The 24,300-nt window shown below is 41.5% G+C and overlaps 1 protein-coding gene across 2 annotated transcripts in view; it reads right to left on the reverse strand.

The window, feature by feature from the left end:
- The window catches only part of LOC135222587 (enoyl-CoA hydratase domain-containing protein 3, mitochondrial-like), a 184,799-nt gene extending 169,252 nt beyond the window's left edge, over nucleotides 1-15,547 (reverse strand). Inside the window, exon 1 of one of the 2 annotated variants that reach the window (XM_064260661.1) lies at nucleotides 15,386-15,547. In XM_064260661.1, the coding sequence (XP_064116731.1) occupies nucleotides 15,386-15,422 (37 nt within the window). In that variant the 5' untranslated portion in view covers nucleotides 15,423-15,547. The remainder of the gene's footprint in view (nucleotides 1-15,385) is intronic. The other variant, XM_064260660.1, reaches the window with a different exon arrangement.
- Between the last annotated feature and the right edge of the window lie 8,753 nt (nucleotides 15,548-24,300).

Raw genomic sequence — 24,300 nt, forward strand, 5'->3', positions numbered from 1 at the left:
AACAGTAGGTTTCATCCTTACACAAGACGAAACCTTCGACGTCTTCGAAGTGGAGAATAACGAAAGAGGAGAAGGAGGAGCCACAGGAGAAAGGATATCTCCGAACTCTTGCAGGAGCAAATCTGTCAACCTCTTATAGGAGGAAACAGAGGAGTCTTTTGGTCCTTCTTCTTCTGAGGGATCCTGTTCTTCCTGAGCTGAAGAACCCTCATGATCCTTAGAGGCGCGACTATTCTTAAAAGAGTCTCTAGAGGAAGTAAGACGTATACGTCTTGGAGACAAAGCTTCAGAAACGTGTCTACTTGCAACATCCTTCTTGTCTGGAGGAGTGCGTTTTCCATATTCTTGGAGCCTAACAGGAGTAAGGCGGCTGTCAGGAGCAGAGCGCCTGTTTGAAGAACTTCTATCAGGCTCTTGGCGCCTATCCAAAGGAGAGCGGCTACCAGGCGAACAGCGCCTGCCATACGAGAAGCGGCTACCAGGCTCTTGGCGCCTGAACGAGGCGAGAGGATCTCTGGCGACGAGCGCCTACTAGGTGAGCGCCTACAAGGGGAGAAGCCCTGCTAGGATCTCGGCGCCTGACTCGAGGAGAGTGAAAGCAGTCAGAAGAGCGCCTGCCAGGAGAAACGCGCCTAACAAGCTCTTGACGCCTGTCCAGCGAAGAGCGCCTGTCCGATTTAGGGCGCTTGTCAACAGGAGAGTGGAGGCGAGACGAGGAGCGGCTACGAGGCGAGTAGCGCCTACTAGGCTCTTGGCGCCTGTCAAGAGGAGCGATCCTGTCTCGAAAGAAGAGCGTCTGTAGGGTGAAGATCTCCTACGAGCAGTTTGCTCCTTGTCCGAAGGAGAAACCTGTCTGTCAGGCGAATGGCGCTTGACGCAGATGGGATCTTGTCCGAAGCAGAGAAAGTCTCCTGCGAGAATCCGAACGCACAGGTGAGCGGGCCGCTTCCGTCGAATAGCGAGAGTCAGGAGAGGGGAGCCTGGACTTCTTTTTACAGGAAGCGAGACGTCCTTCCTACGACGAGACGACACGCAAAGAGAGCCAGCCAGAGCCGAAATCTGCGCCTGAAGGTTAGCCAACACCCTTGCAGGAGAATTCACAAACTCTTGAACAGGTGACGAGGCTCGATCTCTGCTCGGGGAACGATACTCCTGAGATCTCTTACGTTTCTTCGCTTCCACCTCAGGCTCTTCCGAAAAAACTTCAGGGCTGGATGGACGAGCGCAGGGAGCGTTCCAGGCTCTCTTCGAAGGGCGCGAGGCTTCCGAAGAGCTCCATCCTCGTTTAGGAGAAGGCGAAGACGAGAAGCATTGGCGCAATATTTCTCTCTTGGAGCGATCCAAGGTAGCCTGGGAACGATCAACAGGAGCTATCAAGGGGACGCCTGACCGGTGGGGATGTTCACTAACCTTCCTGCGGCTTTTGACTTTCCTCCTCCACTGGGACTGGGAGTATGGTAGAGGTCTAGGCCTGGAAGCATTAGGGAGCCGATCAGACGCACCCGTCCACTGCACTGGGTTCACTGCACAAATCACTATTGGAATCACTCTTACCTTCTAATTGTTTGATTTTCCTCTCCATACTGCGAATGGTGGCTTTCAATGGGAGGGCCACTTCCGAAGGCGCATCTTCGGCTTCGGTGCAGGGAGCAGGAGCTGAAACTGACAAAGGAGCTACTCTAAAATAGGATTATCTATATCCAACTCGCTAATACGAGATCTACTACTGCTCCTAGAAGAAGCTTTCCTAACTTTATCCTTTTCAAGCTTCCTCAAGTAGGAAGACAAAGACTTCCATTCATCCTCATTCAGCTTTTCACATTCATTACAAGGATTATTAAAGGTGCATTCATTCCCTCTACACTTCAACATACCGTGTGAGGGTCTACCGCAGCTTTCGGTAGCCTCACCTTACACTCAGTCATACAACAAACTCTAAAACATAGCAGTTTTCTTAGTATCAACATCAGACATCATGAATCCAAGAAAAATCCAAAGAAAAGTCAAATAACTGTCCACAAATCGCGAATGCCAGGCCAAAGATCGGGTACTTCACCAAAAGTCCGCAGAAACAATCCAGGACGAAAACGAGAAAAGAATCCAACTGTCAAGAGGTACCGACAACAGGTGTGGTCGACACCGACGACAGAAAAGAAATCTGGCAAGAAAGGTATGTTGGTTCTTACACCCGCTTCCCAGCGGCGGGTAAGGTAGATCACCTGACCTACCTGTCGCGTTAGCTGCGAGTTTTGAATTCTGTCGTGACGTCAGAGACGTAAGCTAAGTATATGTCTGACAGGAAAGTTCATGTACAAAAACAACATTTTGTTGCTTATATTAGTGAAAGTTTGAAACTTCCAATTCCCGGGGTCATGGTTTGAACTGATATTCATTTTACCTTGTAATCGGTAGTTTTATCGTTACTGCCATCAAAACTGAAACTCCACAGTGCTTATTTGATTGTAATTATACACATTTTGGTCTTCATTCACTCCAAATTGCACTTGAACTACGTTGCTGTTCCTGGTTCTTTAGCGCTCTCTTCACAAACAGTTGCGGGCAGCACACGACTACACTGTTTATGAGGTGCAAAGCTTTATTCCCTTATTTGTTTACCTTACTCATTATTTAGTTTAATCTAGCCACCTGTGGGGGCAAGCCAGTCTCAATGGGTGCCGGTCCCAAGCCCGGATAAATAGGGAGGGTAGGTGTCAGGAAGGGCATCCGACTGTAAAAACCCATGCCAGAACCAATGAAATGAGTCGTGATATTGACGAGATTAGTGCTAGGGCGTACTCTGTAAATGACGCACAGACACATCGCCCTAACTCTGTGACAAGGCGAGGGCTACTGCATCATGAGCGGGTGCAGCTAAAGAAGCGAGTTCTAAATGTGATCAGAATAGGCCAGCTCAATATTGGATCTATGACAGGAAGAGGAAGAGAGTTGGCGGAGTTGATGAGGACAAAGAGAGTGGATATTTTGTGTGTGCAGGAAACTCGATGGAAGGGTAATAAAGCTAAAGAACTGGGGGATGGCTACAAGCTACAAGCAAATGAGCAGGGTAGGAATGGCGTTGGTGTAGTGTTGTCGGGGGAAATGAAGAATGCAGTGACGGAAGTGAGTAGAAAGAATGACCGCATTATGAGAGTGAAGATATGTTATGGAGGGGAAACAATGAACATCATTAGCGCTTATGCTCCACAAGTGGGCTGCACAGAGGAAGAAAAGAGCCATTTTTGGAATGAAATAAGTGAGGTAATGCAAGAACTGGAAGAGCAGGAGAGGACTGTAGTGGGGGCAGACTTTCATGGACATGTCGGAAATGAAAAGGATGTAATTGAACGTGTGCATGGAGGACATGGGATTGGGGAGAGAAACCCAGAGGGAGAGAGTATAGTAGACTTTGCCGTGTCCTTTGATATGGCAATAGTGAACACATTCTTCAAAAAGAAGAGGGAGCACTTGATAACATACAGGAGTGGCGGTAGATGCACACAAATAGTTTACCTCCTTTACAATAGATCAAGGCTGGTGGAAGTTAGGAATTGTAAAGTTATCCCAGGTGACCACGTGGCCCCCCAACATAGGCTCCTTTGTATGGATTTAAAGATGAGAAGAGAAAAGAAAACGAAAACGAATGGGGTAAAGAAAATCAAGTGGTATAAATTGTTAGAGAGGGATAATGATAAGAAGAGAGAGTTCAGGAGAAGAGTGCTGGGAGAGGTTGATCTGAGAATTGAAGATGTGAGAGAATGGTGGAGGCATAATGCATCAGTGATTGAAGACATGGAAAGGAGATAGGGGAAACATCTGAATAGTATGGGAGGAAAAGGAGAGCTGGTGGTGGGGAGAAGAGGTGGGGGAAGTGGTGAAGGGTAAAAGGGAGGCAAAGAAGAGATTTGAAGAGTCACAGCTGCAGGAGGACAGAGAAAGATTAAGAGAAAGAAACAAAGAAGTAAAAAGGGTGGTAGCTCAAGCTAAGGCAAGGGCATATGAAGAGGTTTATAATGAACTGGAAACCAAGGAAGAGTTAAGTAAGATGCTCAAACTGTCAAAAGTAAGAAATAAAAGAACAAAGGACATCACCCATATTAAGCAAATGAAAGATAGAATGTCACGGTCATAAAAAAGGAAGAAGAAGACATCCTGAAAAGATGGAAAGAGTATTTCAAACAACTGCTAAATGAAGAAAATGATATTGTTAAGATACAATAAAGTTTTGTACATACTTACCTGGCAGATATATACCTGGCAGATATATACTTAGCTATAGACTCGGTCGTCCCGACAGAATTTCAAAACTCGTGGCACACGCGACAGGTAGGTCAGGTGATCCACCAGTTCCCGCCGCTGGGTGGCGGGTCTGGAACCATTCCCGTTTTCTAAGCCATAATTTCTCTTCCACCGTCTCCTGAGGGGGAGGATGGGTGGGCCTATTAATCGTATATATCTGCCAGGTAAGTATGTACAAAACTTTATTGTATCTTAACAATATCATTTTTGTACATGAAAACTTACCCAGCAGATATATACTTAGCTGATTGGCACCCTTGGTGGCGGGTAAGAGACAGCTAAAAACAAAATGATAATACTTATACTAAATACATTAAAAAAACAGAGAAAAACAACATATGTTCTTGGATAAAATAATCCATGGTTCCTACCTGATTGGGCTGAAGACTTCATGACTACTGTCTATGAGTCTGCCTGCCTCAAGAGTCCCAGCGAGGTATGGACCTATGGCTGAATAACTCTTTGGATCGTGTCAATGGGGGCTAGCCCGCTTACGCGACAGAGCCTACTCTGGATCGTACCAATGGGGGCTGACCCACTTACATGGTAGAGCCTTGACCTTTGTCATATCAATGGAGACTCGCCCTCTTACATGACAGAGTTAAGGTTACATAAGTAATTACAAGGAGCATGAAGCCAATCCCGATCACCTGACCATGTTAGTACTGTTATAATCTATGAATTGCAAGAGGGTTCCCTATTCCCTCTGACAATCAACCAATAAAAACAACCACCAATAAAAGATAAATTAAACACTAAAGTAAGTTACGAAGGATTAGCCTCAGCCCCTTCTCCCAGCACTGAATTCGCCGAAACATACGCTCCCAGAGCAAAGCACTTTTCGTAAGAAATTTTTACGTCTCTTAGGTAATTAGAGGCAAAAACAGAATTACATCTCCAAAACGTAGACTCTATAAGTGCCTGCAGAGACCATGTTTTGTGAAATGGCATTGACGTAGCTATGGCTCTCACTTCATGCGCTCTTACTCTGAGAACCTTGAGGTGCTCTTCATCGCAAGTAAGGTGAGCTTCCTTTATTACATCCTTTATGAAGAATGTAAGGGCATTCTTGAAATCGATCTTTTCGGATCTCTTACAGAGCACCAAAGACTTTCTTCTGTACCTCCTAGCAACGCTTTCTTCTTCAGGTAGAACTTGAGTGCCCTGACTGGACACAAAGTCCTCTCTAGTTCTCTTCCTGTTAGTGAAGAGAGTCCTCTTATCTCAAAGCTTCTTGGCCAAGGTTTTGAGGGATTTTCATTCTTTGCTAGAAAAAGTGGTTTAAAGGTGCAAATCACTGAATCCTTCTTAAAACCACACTTTACCTTCCAAGGCTTGCAACTCGCTAATTCTCTTAGCTGTCGCTAACGCAAAGAGGAATAAGGACTTTCTAGTTAAGTCTCTAAAAGAAGCTGTGTGAGACGGTACGAATTTTTCCGACATTAGGAACTTGAGGACCACATCCAAGTTCCAGCTAGGTTTCTTGATTATATGGTCTTTCGTGGTTTCGAAAGACCTTATAAGGTCATGGAGATCTTTATTATTGGTCAGATCTAGTCCTCTATGTCGAAAAGACTGAGGCCAGCATACTTCTGTAACCTTTCACTGTTGATACTGCCAGGTTACAGTCTTTTCTCAAATATAGAAGAAAATCTGCGATTTCAGTTACAGATGGTACTGGAAGAGGATATTTTCTTCCTCTTACACCATCTTCTAAACAACTCCCACTTCGACTGATATACCCTAGAGGTGAGACTCTTCTGGCTCTTGCAATAGCCTTCGCCACTTCACGCGAAAAGCCCCTTGCTCTGACAAGTCCTTCGACAGTCTGAAGGCAGTCAGACTTAGAGCGGGGAGTTTTTGTGAAATCTGTCAAAGTGGGGTTGTTTGAGAAGATCGTTCCTTAGTGGAAGCGTCTTGGAAATCTACTAACCAATCCAGCACCTCTGTGAACCAATCGAGAGCTGGCCAGAAGGGAGCGATGAGGGTCATTCTTGTTCCTTCCGAGCAAGCGAACTTCCTCAATACTTCCCCTACTATCTTGAAAGGAGGGAAGGCGTATGTGTCTAAGCCTGTCCAATCTAGCAGAAAGCTGTCTACTGCTACTGCTTGTGGATCCGAGATCGGGGAGCAATAGTTCTCTAATCTGTGATTCTTGTTGGTCGCGAACAGGTCTATATTGGGCCTTCCCACAGATGCCACAGTTGTTGGCAAATCTGAGGATTGAGAGTCCATTCCGTGGGTAGGACTTGGTCTTTTCTGCTCAACAGATCTGCCCGACGGACATCTCTCTCCTCCACAAACCTTGTGAGAAGAGAGATCTTCCTTTCCTGAGCCCAAATCAGCAGATCCTTTGCTGATTCGTACAGGGAAAAGGAATGCGTCCCCCCTTGTTTCTTTATATATGCGAGGGCTGTTGTGTTGTCCGAGTGGATTTGAATCCCCAGACCTGAGACCTGCTCCTCGAAATGAACTAGAGCTAGATGAATGGCTGTTAGTTCTTTCTTGTTTATGTGCCAGGACACTTGTTCTCCTTCCCAAGTGCCTGACACTTCTTCCGAACCTAGGGTCGCTCCCCACCCTGAATCTGAGGCGTCTGCAAATAACGCTAGGCGAGGGTTCTCTAAGTGAAGGGAGATTCCCTTGCTTAGTTTTTGTGGATCTAACCACCAGCGGATATTCTCCTTGATTCCTTTCGAGATCGGAAAGGTTTCTCCCAGATTGTTGGACTTCCAATCCCATCTCTCCTTCAGATAAAATTGAAGGGGTCTTAGGTGTAGTCTTCCTAAGGAAACGAACTGTTCCATCGAGAGAGGGTCCCCAGTAAGCTCATCCATTCCCTCGCGGAACAATGTTCTTTCCTTAAGAAGACTGCCACCTTTTCTAAGCAGCGTTCTCTCCTTTCCTGCGAAGGATACGCTAGAAAATCCCGAGAATCCATCTGAATCCCCAGATATGACGATACTTTGCTGGGGAGTCAGCATGGATTTCTCGCGATTGACAAAATTCCCAGGGACTTTGTCAAATTTAGAGTAAGTAAAAGGTCCTCCAGACATTTTTTCTCCGATTGGGCTCTTATTAGCCAATCGTCCAGATATAATGAGATCCTGATCCCTTCCAGATGTAGCCAATAAGCTACATTCTTCATGAGGGGCAGTCGAAAGTCCGAAACACATCGCTCGGAAACTGAATACTTTCCCTTGGAACATGAATCTTAGATATTTCCTTGCTGCCGGATGAATTGGCACATGGAAATACGCATCTTGAAGGTCCAGGGACACCATCCAGTCCCCTGGACGAAGAGCAGACAGAACAGAGGAAGACGTCTCCATCGAGAATTTCTTCTTCAAAACAAAGAAATTCAGGGCACTGACGTCTAGAAACCGGTCTCCATCCCCACGATGCTTTCGGTACAGGAACAACCGATTGTAAAATCCTGGAGACTGGAGATCTTGAACCAGTTTCTACCGCTTCTTTGGAATCATCTGTTCCACTGCCTGCAAAATAGCAAGCTTTCGGACCGGATCCGAGTATCTTGCAGTCAACTCCCTTGGAGTTGTCGTCAAGGGAGGATTTTCCCTGAAGGGGATCAAGTATCCTTTTTTCAGGATCGAGAGGGACCAAGAGTCCGCTCCCTTCTGCGCCCAGACTTTTGCAAACTGGAGTAGTCTGGCACCTACTTTTTGTCTGGAGGACTCCCCTGTTAATCTAGACTTCCCGAAGGACCTTCTAGATGGTCTACTCCTTCTTTCTGGTCTGCGACCTCTAAGAGGGGTCCTAGAAGAGGAGGCACCTCGAAAGGGCTGTACAAAAGAGGGTCTCTCTCTTTTCTCGATAGGCACGGCCGGCCTAAACTTCTTGGCTGAGTGAGTGAGGAGATCCTGAGTTGCCTTCTCCGTAAGAGATTTTGCAACCTCCTTAACAGTCTCCTGTGGGAACAGATGAGGGGACAAAGGTGCAAAAAGAAGAGATGCTCTTTGTAAGGGTGATACGGCTCTTGCTAGAAAAGAGCTAAAGACCGATCTCTTCTTTAAGACTCCTGTTCCGAAAAGTGAGGCAACTTCTACGGAACCGTCCATAACCGCTCTGTCCAAGCAAGCCAGGACGCTTGAAAGTTCTTCCATGGAGACAAAGTCAGTGTCCTGAGCTCTCTTAGCTAACGCTCCCAAAACCCAGTCCATGAAGTTGAACACTTCTAGGGTCTTAAAGAGGCCCTTTAGAAGGTGGTCTAGCTCACACATGCCCCATGTTGCTTTAGCAGAAAGCAAAGACTTCCTCCTGGAAGAGTCCACTAGAGAGGCGAAATCCGCGTCTGCGGATGAAGGGAGGCCTAACCCCATTGGTTCCTTGGTCTCGTACCACCTTCCCGGTTTACCTGTTAACTTGGAAGGAGGGCAGGAAAAAACTGTTTTGCCCGCTTCCCTTCTTGAGGTTAACCACTCTGAAAAGGTCTTTAAGGCCTTTTTCATACAAAGAGCAGGGCGCATCTTGACGAAGGAAGACGACTTGTGAGCTTTTGTGCTCGACATTAATGATCCTGGTGAAGGAGGATCAGCAGGATGAAGGGAGTCTCCGAACTCCTTGAGAAGCAAAAGAGAGAGCCTCTTGTAGTCAGAAACTGCTACATCTACGGGCTCCTCCTCTTCCGATACTTCTTCCAACGGATCCACTGAAGGAGACCGTTTGGGAGTGATCGGGCTCTTCCCGGGAGAAGTAGTCCTTTCCCGAGAAGGGGAGCGCTGAAAGCTCGAACTTCTATACGAAGAATGAGGCTCCTGTCGGTCCGAAACATTCTTGCGCCTACTAGACTCTTGTTGCCTAGGCACTTGAGGTTCGCCAGACTCGCGGCGCTTGATAGGCTCCTGACGCCCTGATTCAGGGCGCTTGAATGGATCCCTGCGCCCTGACTCCTGACGCCTAACAGGCTCCTGGCGTCCTAACTCTTGACGCCTAACGTACTCCTGGCGTCCTGACTCCTGGCGCCCTGACTCCTGGCGTCCTGACTCCTGGCGTCCTGACTCCTGCCTTCTAGCAGACTCCTGACGTCCTGAATCCTGTGGCTTGAGAGGCTCTTGACGCCCTTTCTTGCGTCTCACTGCCTCTTTGCGCCTGACTGGCTCCTGGTCCTGTAGTCCCAAAGGATCCTGATACCTAAATTGGTTTAGTTTCTCTTCAGGTTCCTTGAACCTAAACCGATCGAGACTTCTGCTCGATTCACGGCGTCTCGCAGGAGAGAGGCTACGTTCTTCCTGTCTACCAGGATTCAAAGCCTTGTCACCAGAGAGCGCTTTGGAGAAGAAAGCCTATAGGGCGAAAGGACTCTCCTGTCCGGAGAACAACTCCTGTCCGACGAGTCTCTCGACGAAGGCGATAATCGCCTTGGAGATTGTGGGGGTTCTCTCCTATACGAAGAGGGGCGCTTAGAGGAACTCTTAACAGGGAGCGAAACATCTTTCCTCCTTGTTGAATCCTTAGCGAAGGAGCCTACTAAAGAGGCCAACTGCTCTTGCAGATTTATCAGAAACTTCTTCGTAGGATCCTGAAGAGAGGGCTCCTCTTGTCTCGTCTTCTTAGGTACCGAGGGCCAATTCTCGGGAAAACGCTCTGGGCTGGAATCAGCCGCGTCTCCTTTTGGCGCCTTCCAGGCTCTCTTCAAAGGGCGCGATTGAGAGGCCGAACTCCATCCTCGTTTAGGAGAGGAAGAGTCTGAGGCCGAAAAACACTCCCTTAGGATGCCTTTTCTGCGGCTATCCAAGGCAGCCTGGGACTTTACAACAGGATCTGCCGAAGGGACGCCTGACCGTTGGGGATGTTCTGCATCCTCCCTGCGGCTTTCAACATTCCTCCTCCCCTGGTCCTGGGAGTTTGGAAGAGTCTAGGCCTAGGAGCAATGAGGAACCGGTCAGACGCCCCCTCCACTGCACTGGGGACACTGCGCAAATCACTATCACCACTCTTACCTTCATTTAGAGCTCGTAACTGAGCTTGCAGTTTCTTGATAGAAGCTTTAACATTTCCCTCTCTGAAGAAGAATCTTTGGATTCAGTACAGGGAGAAGCAGCTGAGGCTAAGGGAAAATCGTTAGTAGGAGAGTTAACAACTTCTTGTTCTAGAGAACAAGATCTACTAGATGACCTAGCTGAAGCTTTCCTTACTCTATCTCTCTCAAGCTTCCTAACATATGAAGATAACTCCTTCCATTCAAGCTCTGTTAGGTTTTCACACTCAATACAGGTGTTATTAAAAGAACATTCATTCTCTCTGCATTTAGCGTAAACACTATGAGGATCTACCGCCGATTTCGGTAGCCTAACCTTGCAATCTTCCCTACTACAAACTCTAAACATAGGTGAAGCCTTAGCGTCAGACATCGTGAAAGAGTAGCCAATACCAAAGTCGAAAAACAGTCCACAATAAGCGTATGCCAAGCCAGAGAAAAAACAGAATACGTCACCAAAAAAACCAATCCAAATTCTCGGCAAACGAGTTGAAATCCAAGATGGAGGAACGAACAATAGGTGTTGTCCGTTCAACCGACAGAGAAATTATGGCTTAGAAAACGGGAATGGTTCCAGACCCCGCCACCCAGCGGCGGGAATGGTGGATCACCTGACCTACCTGTCGCGTGTGCCGCGAGTTTTGAAATTCTGTTGGGACGACCGAGTCTATAGCTAAGTATATATCTGCTGGGTAAGTTTTCATGTACAAAAATGAAAGACTTGTAAGAGAGGATGGACAATTAAAAACATGGGAATGGTAATGGGGATATCTAGGTATGAAGTGATACGAGCCTTAAAAAGAATGAGGAATGAGAAGGCAACAGGACCTGACTTAATCCCAGTCGAAGTTGGGAAAGCCTTAGGAGAGGAAGGGGTAGACATCTTGTATGACCTGATGGTAAAAATATTCTAACAGGAAAAGATACCAGAAGAATGGCGGGAAAGCATATAGATACCTATATTTAAAGGTGAAGGTGATGCCCAGGAATGCAGTAATTATAGAGGTATAAAACTAATGTCTCACACGTTGAAGATTTTGGAAAGAATAATAGATAGCAGGCTGAGAGAGGAAGTTAGAATAGGGAAGGAACAGTTAGGATTTATGAAGGAAAGCGGCACAACGGATGGAATATTTTGCATAAGGCAGCTAATGGAGAAATTCAGAGAAAAACAACGAGACCTGCATCTGGTATTCATAGACCTTGAAAAGGCCTATGACAGAGTGCCAAGGCAAGAAATATGGAGATGTTTGAGGAAGAAGATGGTGCCGGAAAAGTATGTCAGAATTATTCAGGAGATGTACAGGAATGTGTATACTAGAGTGAGGAGTAGTGTTGGAGAGACGGATGGATTTGAGATAGGAGTTGGATTACACCAGTGGTCAGCACTTAGCCCATTCATCTTCAACATCGTGATGGATGTAATGACCAGGGATGTTAGAGAAGCAGTGCCATGGTGCATATTATACGCAGATGACATTGTGTTGTGTTCAGAGGGGAAGGAGGAGTTGGAGGGGAGGTTGGAGAGGTGGAGAGCAGCACTTGAGGAGAGAGGAATGAGAATAAACAGATCAAAAACCGAATATATGTGTTCTAGTATTACTGAGGACGGTGGAAGTAGCATAAGATTGGGTGGGGAAGAAATAAAGAAAGTACAGAAGTTCAAGTACTTAGGGTCCATATTATAGGATAGTGGAAGCATGGACCAAGAGGTGAGGTACCGAATTCAGGCAGGATGGAATAACTGGAGGTCTGCATCAGGGGTCCTCTGTGACAAGAAGGTCCCTCTGAAATTGAAAGGAAAGTTCCATAGGACGGTGGTCAGACCAGCAATGTTATATGGAACAGAAACAGCAAGTATGAGGAAAACAGAGGAGAAGAAGATGGATGTAGCAGAAATGAGAATGTTGAGATGGATGTCGGGAGTAACAAGGGAAAATAGGATTAGAAATGAGTATATAAGAGGATCGACAAAGGTAGCTGAAATATCGAAGAAAATACAGCAAGGAAGGCTTCGATGGTATGGACACCTGTTGCGAAGGGAAGAACGTCATGTTGGAAGACATACGATGGAAATGGAAGTGCGGGGTAAAAGGAAGAAGGGAAGACCAAGAAAGAGATGGCGTGATTGTGTAGGGGAAGATATGGAATTGAAAGGTATAAATGAGAACGAGGCATAAGACAGAAATCGATGAAGACGACTCATTCGCAATGGCGACCCCATATAAAAATGGGTTTAAGCTAGGAAGAAGAAGACTCATTATTTAGTTTAACTTTACTTTGTTAAAAATGTTTATTTTAATTCATGTCTATTCTCCCTTTTTTGCAACCACATTAACTCTGAAAAATTACAGATATTTCTAAGTACATACAAGCAGACGACGGCAAAATGTCATCGTTGCCAATTTAGTGGAGCTTCACACATATGCTGATGCATTTACAAACTGTTTCCATGAATTCTAGTTGTCATAGTATTGCAATAATGATAAAATTGCTCTAATATATATAAGTATATAGGGTAAACAACCGCGGACGATCCATCATCATCGCGCTGGCCAGGCCTTATTCACTCAACATTTAATCAGTGAAACAAGAATACAATTACAACTTTAAGCATACCATTCAAAAGATTGAAGTTTCGTCAACATAATATGATATATGAAAGCCCCATACAAACTAAAATAAGCATGTGAGCTCTTTGTAAAATGTGTTTTCAAGGCAGTTTTGAAATCCAATATGGCAGCAATCATGTGGCTGGCCAGTCTAACCACAGACAATCCACCACCTTTCCCAGCCTTCCCAGCACTCATTTGAACAATGTTAGCGTATATATGTAACGTTTATTGATCTTACTCAAGATTGCAGTTGTAATCAGCACAATAAAACAACATTTTGTTGCCTATATTAGTGAAAGTATGAAACTTTTTATTCCCGGGGTCATGGTTTGAACTGAATTCATTTTTACCTTGTAATCAGTGGTTTTATCCTTACTGCCATCACAACTGAAACTACACAGTGCTCATTTGATTGTAATTATACACATTTGGTCTTAATTCACTCCACATTGCACTTGAACCACGTTGCTGTTCCTGGTTCCTAAGCACTCACTCCGCAAACACAGTTACGAGCAGCAGACAACTACACTCTTCATGAGGTGCAAAGCTTTATTCCCTTAAATGTTTACTTTACTCATTATTTAGTTTAACTTTTACTTCAAAATGTTTATTTAATTCATGTCTATCATCCCTTTTTTGCAACCAAATTAACCCCAAAAAATACAGATATTTCTGAAGTACGAGCAGACGACGGCAAAAAGAATCATCGTTGCCAATCTAGTAGAGCTTCACACATACGCCGATGCATTTACAAACTGTTTCCATGAATTCTAGTTGTCATAGTAATGCAGTAATGATAAAATTGCTGTAACATGTATATATACTACAAATAGATACGCTAATTTCACTTATTTCCCCAGTTTTGTGTAAGTCTTATATCCAGTTTGGAGGGTAAACACATACCAATTGACAACACTGATAAACAATTGAAGACCGCAAAACACCTCAAAGAATGCCGTAGTCCCCTTGAATAAGTACGAAGTGCTGGTTAGAGGTCGGGTTTACGATTGTTGTGATGAAAGTGCCCCAGCGTCTATGGGTACAAGTGGTGTGCGGATTTAGCACAGGAAATGAGAAGTTTGTTGACACAAGCGACTCCGCAAACATCGAGATGGCGTCAATCTTCGAAATATCTGGAGTTGTAAGTAAAAACATCTTCAAAATATTTGGAGTTGTAAGTAAAAACTTCGAAATTGTTTTGGGGTAGTGTGCACTGCGTTGGCCACACTTTTCATTACCCTCTGTTTAAATCTTAAAATATGGCCTTAGTTTCTAACTTTGGAGAAAATACTTACTTCGAAAGGAGAGTAGAGGTCTTGAGCTCCTGTTATCACACCAACAACTCATGACTGATGACCATCTCCAGTGTCAGTACGTGTTAAAGTACTTTTTCGGAGGGTGGCCAAAACCGCGGTAGTCGTTGAGTTGGCCAGTCCACTCGATTGTTTACCCTACTACAAATAGATATGCTAATTTCACTTATTTCTCCGGTTTTGTCTAAGTCTTATACCCAGTTTGGAGGGTAAACACATACCAATTGATAAACAATTGAAGAGCGCGAACAACACCGTAGCTACTGTTCACAGCAAAACTGTTGATATTTGAGTCTGGAATCTAGTTACTTTTTCAACAACGAATATTTTCAAATTAATAATCATGAATATGTAAGAAATTTATACAATTCATGACCTTATACTGCTGTTTAACTATTTATTCCTAATAATTATCTAGTGCATGCTTCTTCTCTTTCTACTAAAAAATCGTAGTTTCCTTGAACGTACCAGGCGGCTGGTGTCATAATTGACGACTATTGTGAAGAAAGTGCCCCAGCGTCTATGGGTAAAAGTGGTGTGCGGATTTAGCACACATCGAGACAGTGTCAATCTTCTACATTTTTGGTGTTGTAAGCAAAAATTTTGAAAGCGTCATGGAGGTATGTTTGCACTGTGCATGGCAAGACATTCATTAACCTGTGTTTAATCTTAAAATATGACCTTACCTAATTTCTAACTTTGGAGAAAATACTTACTTCAAAAGGATAGTTTAGGCTAGAGGTCTCAACCTGTTGCTCTCATCACCGATGACTTGTGACTGGTGCCCATCTCCGGTGTCAGGACGTGTTAAAGTACTTTTTCGGAGGGTGGATCCACACGCGGTGAAAACTGGATCAGCCTGTCCTGTTGGTTGTTTCCCCTAGTCCGTGCAAGTGCGTTTCGATGGAACTTTCGAATCTAAAATGTTATTTTCAAGTTTTAGTGTGATTTAAACATTTCCCACATTGTAATTTCGTAATTTCGTGCATTAACGCTAGCTAGGTAGGGCATGGTCCACTAAGCAGTCTTAAAAGTAGGGGTATTGGGTAGGTAAGCTCATTTCCAATCGAAACCAAAAGCAGAACAAAACCAGCATGTCTGTGGTAAGTGGTCACCCATCGTTCTGCATCCATTCACCCAAAACCAACAAAATCATAAAATACCTACACGCAAATTGCTTATCAAAGTTGCTCGGAACATTGCGGTGATTGTCTTCGGCCTGATTACGATAATACAAGTGGTAGTGTGTATAGTAGGAGTAATAGTAGTAGTAGTAGGTGGGATTTGCCTCTGAAAAGGCTCCCTTGCTTGTTTTATTCCTCCTATGTTTGAGTTCCTTCTTTCTGAAATACCACATTTCTTTTAGAAAATCTTTCCTATTCTCCTCTTCCTCCCTCAGCAGATCTACCAATATGAGTATATTAGCCACTAATTCCTCTTTATTTTCTTGATATGGTTGCTACACAACACTATATCTATTTCTAATCTCACTATGCTGGACGGTAAAGTAAGAAATTTTCTAAATTTTCATTTTGTTCCTCACAGCATAAACATTTTGTACCTTCTTTTATCCTATTTCCGTCATTTAATCCTAGTGGACCTAGTCTTGCCCTACTGATCACCATTGTTTTTTCAGTGTTGTCATACCAGATTTCTCATCTGTAGTTCCTTGTTGGACGAGTGGTTTTCGTGCTCGGCTGTCAATCCGGTGATCCGAAAATCGATTCTCGGCTCGACCATCGCGGAATCAGAGGAATTTATTTCTGGCGATAGAAATTCATTTCTCGATGTAATAAGGTTCGGATCCCACAATATACTGTAGGTCCCGTTGCTAGTTGACCAATTGGTTCCTAGCCACGTAAAAATGTCTAATCCTTCGGGCCAGCCCTAGGAGAGCTGTTAATCTGCTCTGTGATCTGGTAAAACTAAGATATATTTTATTTCTTCTCTTATGTTTTTTCTATATTTTCTTTAGATTCTAAATGTTGACTTTTCATTCATTTCTTTCTGCCATGCTTTTCTGTCCCAGTTGTTTATTATTTCCCTTAACTGTTTGTCTTTAACTGCTTCAATTTTACTTAAGTTTATGTTTAGTTCTTTCATATATTCTTTTACTTGCATTATCCAGGTTTGTTTGTTTGTTTGTTTTTTCATGCTGATCCATGATTAACTCATAGGAGCCTATTTCCACCATTCTTCAATGTATGTTTCAAGTAGAATAGTTTATTCTTGATATCTCTTGAGTGGCAGGAAGAGGCCCCTATTTCAGATCTTAACGCATAACTTGCTGTGTAACTTTGCGCTTTCAAAATTGTTCTACATACTTGATTGCCTATCTTCTGAAATTCATTTATGGTTTTCTTGTCAAGTTTCATGACTTCCATGGCATACATGAAGGATGGCATGGCTAATCCTTTCCAATACAATTTCCCTATTCTTACCCTGCTACAGCTTTTATTGATGACTGCATAATTAGCCATATGTGCCATCTGCTTTGCTTTAATTTGGCCCCTTTTTATCTGTTTTCTGAAGCAGTCTTTCATGTTGTTGATTGTCACTCCTAGGTATTTAATCTGCTTAACTGTTTTTATTCCTTCTATGTGTTCCATATTTTCCACATCATCAATACTATATCAGTCGTTGTATATTAATATGTTACTCTTGTCCTTGTTTATGTTTAGGCCACATTCACTTGCTATTTCCATATGGGTTTTTATTGCTTTTATTATTTCTTCATGTGTGTGTCCTAGTATTAATCCACCATCTGCATATAATAGTGCCACTATCTTTATAACTTCATTTCTAAAACCTTCTGTTGTATTTTCTAGTTTTTCTATTATCAGGTACGTTATTAGCAGAAAGAATATGGTTGAGCCATTGCATCCCTGTCTTATTCCATTAGTTAAATTTATTTCTTTTTGTTATATATTGTTAAGGCATAGGCTTGTTACATCATTTGTATATATCTTTGCAACTGCATTTATTACTTCTGCATGCAGCCTATATTTCATCATGACCTCTATGAGGTTTTTTCTATTAACTGAGTCAACTGCTTTTTGGAACTCTATTGATACAACAGATAATGGGTCCTTTCTTCTGTACGTTTCTTGTATGCAGTATTGTAAGATATATAAATAATCGATTCCCCTCCATTGTGCAATAAAGCCTGATTGCAGTTCATTCATTTTCCCTATATTTCTAATATGCCTTTCTATTTAGATTTTCAGGATCGCCATGAACATTTTATTTGATGCATTTGTTAGAGCAATTGGCCTGAGATCTTGGGTGTAAGTGTTGTTTTTTTATCTAAACCAGCTTCTCTGTGTTTTCCTGCCCTTCAGTATGCCGTTTAAACACTCTGCCAATTGTTTTGGAAGGTTGGTACTTTGTAAGAATAGTTTGAACAGAACTGGCTTCATTCTGTCTGGCCCTGGTGCTTTATTTGCCTTCATTTTCTCGAGTTGATTATTTACATCTTGTTCTGTTATGTTGATTTCTTCCATGGGTTCAGTTTCTGTCTCTGTTAGGTCATACACTCCATGCATGTGTTCTCTTAGAGATATATGGCATTTCATCTGCTGTCCTAGTCTTTTCACTATTTCTTCCATGTTATGTTTACACTGTTCTTTCTTGCTTTCACTCCATATCTCTCCTATTTTGTTTTCTTCTTTTTGGTATATTGTTTGCCAGAATTTTACCAGCACTTTCCCCAGGGTTTTCTTCCTTCATCTCTTGCTTATTTTCGTCGTATATCCTTATCCATTCTTTTTCTGAGGCGATCTTTCCTCTTCCTCTCAGCATGTCTAAATATTCCCAGATTTTCCTGTGTCTGTTTTTATCATTCATTATCTCATTTCTAACCTTTACTTCATATTCTTCATATGCTTTCTTTATTATTATCTATCTGTACTTTTGGTTTTTGTTTGTGATATGCTTCTTCATAGTATCTCTTCTCTTCTATTCTTGTGGCTTTCCTTTTTAATTTGTTACATATCTTTCTTTGGCTTATCTCTTTCTTTATTTCTTTGGTGACCCATACTGGTTCTATTTCTTCTTGCTTTCCTTTCTTTAACCTTCTTTTGATTATCTTTTCTAGGTTATTTGCTTTTGCTTCACTCATTGTTTCCTCCAACAAGGTTAGATCTCCTTTTCTGTTATGGAGGAGTTATGGAGTTCCATTTGACAACGTCTGTGTGTATGTGTGTGTGTGTGTGTGTGTGTGAGAGAGAGAGAGAGAGAGAGAGAGAGAGAGAGAGAGAGAGAGAGAGAGAGAGTAATTGGTGGTTGGATGGTTAACGACTGAATTGGCTGTGGTGGGTTCTGAGTTGTCTGCTGGTGCTGTTAGTTGTTGGAGTTAGCTGTTAAGCCTGGTTCACACTATGCCAGTAATTTAATCAAGTGGCGAGTAATTTAGCTACTAAACGTTTCTGAACATCAAACAGTTTAGTCAAGTAGTTTAGTAAGCAATTTAGTGATTTAGTGTTTAGTCGATCCAAAATGTTCTATTTTTACGGTCAAGTAGTAGCTCCGCCCACTTGTCATTCATCCACTAAACCAGTGAAAAACATGTGTTGAATTTAGTAATTTAGTGGAGCTCATGAGTTGTAGGTTGCCGCAGAAATGGCACTTCGAAGGAATGAAGAGACAACACTAAAATTCATTTGAGAATATTTACTACATGAGAGCTTGTGGAATGTTAAATGTCCACAGTATAAAAATAAACAAATCAAGCAAAGTGCCTATCCTGATTTGTAGAAAACCATGGATATACTTGGATTTGGAGAGAAGGAGATAAAAGCGAAAATCAAGAACATCAGGTATTTTCCATTTTTATGCCTCCGTAATCATGTTAGTAATTTTTTTCCAGTTGTGATAGGGTTAAAATTGGTTAAAAACGGCTATATGTTTTGCTTTATTCATGTAATTACATTATTATTCTATATTTGTTTGTTTTCTTCTCAGATCAACCTACTCAGAAGAATTGAGAAAAATCAAGGAATCCAAAAAATCTGGTGCCGGGACGGACTCGGTTTACACTCCATCGGTGAAATAGTTCACCATATTAGATGAATGCCTAGGGAACATGAATGCAATAATAATGGAAAGTGAAAGCAATTTGGTAAATACATATATTTAATTATGTCTGAATTATAGTATTTCCTTACAATTCTTAATGTATCATTCTTGCCTGCCAAGGAACAGAGCCATCTTCCACAAAGTAATTGGCATATCTTTCCCGAAGATCAGTAGACCGACCAGAAGAACGGTTGCTTAAACATGTTGGTAGTGGTTCCAATCCTTGAGGTGCTGGCACCTCTCTCCAATTACCGGGGATGACAGTTGCTTCATTGAGATTTTCTTTGTCTACTGTATATACAAACTGCATGTTCTGTAATGTTGTTTGTCTGAGCCAATTGTGTAAAGCGCAACATGCCTTGACGATGCTCACCACTTTCTTAGGACTGTAGGGCATTGGTTTCTCAAACACTCTGAATCTGGCGGCTAGTATACCAAATGAGTTTTCAACTATTCTCCTAGCCCGCGACAAACGATAATTAAAAATCTTTTGCTTTAATGTTAATTTACTTCCTGGGAAAGGTTTTAACAGGTATTCTTTCAAGGGAAATGCATTGTCGCCAACTAGGAAATGACCTGGTAGTATACCATTCTCTAAAGATTGATACAAACTACTGTTACGAAAAACTCCTCCATCAGAAACTCGACCATTACAACCTATGTCTATATAACTGAAGCAATATTTATAATCTACAACTGCCATTAAGACAACACTGTTTGATTCTTTGTAATTGTAGTATAAACTTCCTGAGTCATGAGGTGCTTTTATAATGACATGATTGCCATCTTTTGCTCCACAGCATCCAGGAAAATTCCATTCTTTCTGAAAACCATTTGCAATAATTTTCCAATCTGTTGTACCAGGAACCTGAAAAAAGTAAAAATAAAGTTAAATTGTGGTTTCAATTTAAACTAATATATTATAGTGGTGAACGGTAGGTACTAATCCCATTAGTATGTCCACCACTTTACATTCCCTCCCTTTATATTATAATGGCTCCTAACTTAAATATATGCTTATTAAAATACTATTTTTTTCCAGATTAACAACGATGGCGTACATATTGCAGAAACTGAACACAATGACTCTGTAGTGCAGGATAGTTTAGTACATGACCCAAAACCTACACCTGCTAGAAAAAAAAAAAAAAACGAAAGTGATGCAGCTATCTAGTATGGTATCCCGACTGAAAGACATATCTGAAGCTACTATGACAGATGAAAACGAGTTCGAGGTTTTCGGGAGACACATTGGGCTTCAACTTAAATCTTTGCCGACACTATTGGTACTCGAAGCCCAGGAGCACATTCAACTCTACATAAATAGAATTCGACGTCAGCATCTGCTAAGCGTAAATGAACCCCAAACAATTAGCAGACCAATCACACCACTTTCATCTGGTGATTCAATGGAAGGAAGACACTATACACCCCAGTCTACTATATCTGAAGTACATGTTGAACATAATACGTGTAGCCAGGAGTCTGCAATAATATCGACAGACATAATTACTGAAGCCTTTAATATTGCTAATTATGATAACTAAACATAAATGTAGCAAATGTTTAATTAATAAATGAATTGTGACATATATTTATGATTTATTTACTCTTACCTTGATGACTTCCTTTAATGATTCGTAGATACAAATGCAAACCTCTATCAAAAATTCTGAAATAGTTGATTTCCCAAGTCGAAATAGATGTGTGAGTGTTCTTAAACTACATCCAGTAGCAAGAAGGTATAGAACTGCCTGAAATTTGTTTTTTGCCGGAACTGCACTCCTTAAATGGGTATCATTTCGTTGAATTTGTGATTGCACTTTCATCAACAGAAAGTTAAAACATTCTTGACTCATTCTGAATGTTGAGTAGTATTCTCTAGGATCTTCTACTTCTAATTCCTTGAGAAGTGAATTAGTAGCTCCTAGTTGATTTCTTCTCTGAATCCATTTTCGTTCCCAAAATCTTTTTCTTTTTGACACACTTATTTCTTCCTCCACTTCCTCTAGAATAGCTATTGCAATATCTTTTATTAGCCTTTTAGCTTTGCTGCATTGCCTGTTCATCTTGCGATGGCTTACACACTAATGTACTCTACTTGACTGGTTGTGCGAACGAAATTGATCAGTTTAGTAGGAAAGCAGTAACTAAACTACTCGCCACTTGACTAAATTACTGGCATAGTGTGAACCAGGCAGAGTTCTGTGTTTTTAGTTAGTCGTTAGTGAGTCTTTGGTGAGAGCTGGTGATAGACAGTAGTGTTTGCAGCAGCCTATTAAAGGCATTGAAAGACAGATAAGTTGTGTGGTTTTGGTTTGTTGTTTTAGTTGTTGAGTTTGATATTGTTTGCTTAAGAGTTGTTGTGCCTGTGTTGTTGGATTTGTTGTGCTATGAGTTTTTGTTGAGTTGTGTGTGAGGTTGTGTTCCTTGGTTGTTTGCTGTGTTGTTGTTGGGTTGTGGTACTTGGTTGTTGTGTTGTGGGTTGTGGTCCTTGGTTGTTGTTGGTGTTTTTGTGACCTTGACCGGCAGACAGCACAGCATAGCCCGGAGTATCTGGAGTTGGGTGAGTACATTTTTTTTTCTGTGTGTAGGTATAGGTCAATTGTCCTACTTATATTCTGCAGTGTAAAGAGGAAAGTGTGACTGAGGGTGGGTTTGGCAGCTGGAGTGATTAGGTTTATGTGTTGGGGGGGAGAGGTATTGCCATCTTGTTTTTTAAACTTGTAATCCCACCACACTGTTTTGTTGGCTTACTTTACATTCTGCGTATTTTCCATTTTGGTCAAGTTCTTGTGTCCTTATGAAACCTAAATGCCCATTGAAATCCCCAAGGACAATCACAGGTAGGTCTGTGGTCTTCTCTAATGCTACGTGTAAGGCGCTTACTATTCGTTTGTTTGTCTCTTTCTTGCTTTTCTATAATTGCCTCTACTATTAGAATTAGAATGTCTTTGTGTTCTGACTTTTCTTTTTCCATCTGGATCTCTCCTTTGGATCTATACATTATTAATAAACCTCCTCCTTTGGTGTCGTCTTCATCTCTCATTGAGTCTACCACTCTGATACTTGATGGGAATAATAAGTTTTGCTGTTTGAGGTGTGTTTCTGTGATGCACATAATTGTGTTTTCTTTTGTTAAGTCCACTAGCTCGATTAGTTTTGCTTTTGTTAGCCCTAGGGTGTTTATGAGCTTTATTTTGAGATTTCTTGATGTATCTTCTGTGTTGCTCACTATCTTCTCATTTTCTCTATTTACAAAAGTGCTTCTACCATCTAACCATTTATCTATCATTTGCGAACAACTATTTTCTCCTAGGCCTAATAGCCTATAATTGTTACAAAAGTTACTTCCTTCACCTACCTGCCCTAAACTAATTTCCCTTCTTTTACATCCTACCTCATAGTTTTTAACATTAATGCTAAATATTCTATTTTCTCCTAACTGAATTATTTACATTCCTAAAAATATTATGACTCCCTATCTCTAAAGTATTTACATTTTTAGTTATTTTATATTTTCCTACCTCTAACTCATTTACATTTCTAACAATTCTATTGTTTCTATCTATAGCCAGTTTCCTGGACTTCCTTTTTAGAGCATTCTGGTCGTCTGAAAGTTTTCCCTTCTCTTCAGCTCTCCCTTACTGATGAACCAGCCTTCCTCTTTGTTTTCCTGCTTTTTCTTTAATTCGGATCTTAGTATACTTTCTTTTTCTCTTTCTTTAACAGTCATGTCTGGTACTATAACTTATGGTAACTGTCTATTAGTAGTAGTAGTAGTAGTAGGTGGGATATTCCATTGAAACGGATCCCTTGTGTATTTTATTCCTCCTTTGTTTGTGTTTGTTTTTCTTCTTTCTGTAATATGACAATCCTTTTAGAAATTCTTTCCTATTTTCCACTTCCCCCTTCATTAGATCTACAAATAAGAGTATGTTAGCGATTAATAATAAAATTCCTCTTTATTTTCCTGTTATGGCTGCTGCACAAAACTATATTTCTAATCTCATTGTATGATGGGCAGTAGAGTGAGAAATGTTCTAAATTTTCATTTTTTTCCTCACAGCACAGACATTTTGTATCTTCTTTTATTCTATTTCTATAATTTAAACATAGTGTACAGTTACGTTAAAAAATATTGCATCAGTTGCCATAATGTTTCAGACAATAGGTATATACGTATATATATTATTATATATGGAAGTATTCAGCAAGTGGTATCTGGCAACTATTCACCTGGCCGCGCAGGCACATGATGTGCTATGGTGACAAACTAAGTTTCTGTTAATTGGTTACAGGTTGCCCTAGAACACGACTAACTTACTCTAAAACAAAAAATGTATATTGCGCCAGGCGCGATAGATAAGATTGTTTAAAGGAAATTAAAATTATTATTAACCTTCTTTCCTGTGTTTTTTCTTTCAAAATTGCGGTGGTATTTTTTTTTTTTAAGTCAGCCTAACCATTTTTTTCGGTCTGAAGAGGTTTTTATGTTAGCAATCGAAATTTTAGGATTGTATGTTTTGCGTATACTGTGATAAAACAAAATTTTTTATATTTTGTTTATTTATCATAATCAAAATTTGAAAAAAAAATTTAACATAAAAGTTTGGCAAGGCTAATGGTCTTTGCCTGGTGTGTGAAAAGCGGCAAATCCTATAAAGTGCAATATGGTTTTTTTTATAAGTATTGTGTAGTTTTCGACTTTTCTAACCAATAATGTGTTCTTTTACAGCCGTTCACTATTTTTATTCCACTGTAACAACATGCTAAATTCTAATGTACATCATTTTATGTAGAATTCTCTGGCCTTTTTGCCAAATTAACATCATGTATGTACGCAAGCTGTATCTGCAGTTATTTATGTATATGTACTCATGAGAAAACACAAATCTACTGGCTCAGAGTAATTTTTTCTCTCGGTGCGAGTTGGGACTACTTATCCATCCTCACTTGTCTATATCAACCCAGTTCATCTGTTATAAAACATCAGTAACCA

This window comes from Macrobrachium nipponense, chromosome 8 (assembly GCF_015104395.2).
Source record: "Macrobrachium nipponense isolate FS-2020 chromosome 8, ASM1510439v2, whole genome shotgun sequence".
Classification (NCBI taxonomy): Eukaryota; Metazoa; Arthropoda; class Malacostraca; order Decapoda; family Palaemonidae; genus Macrobrachium; species Macrobrachium nipponense.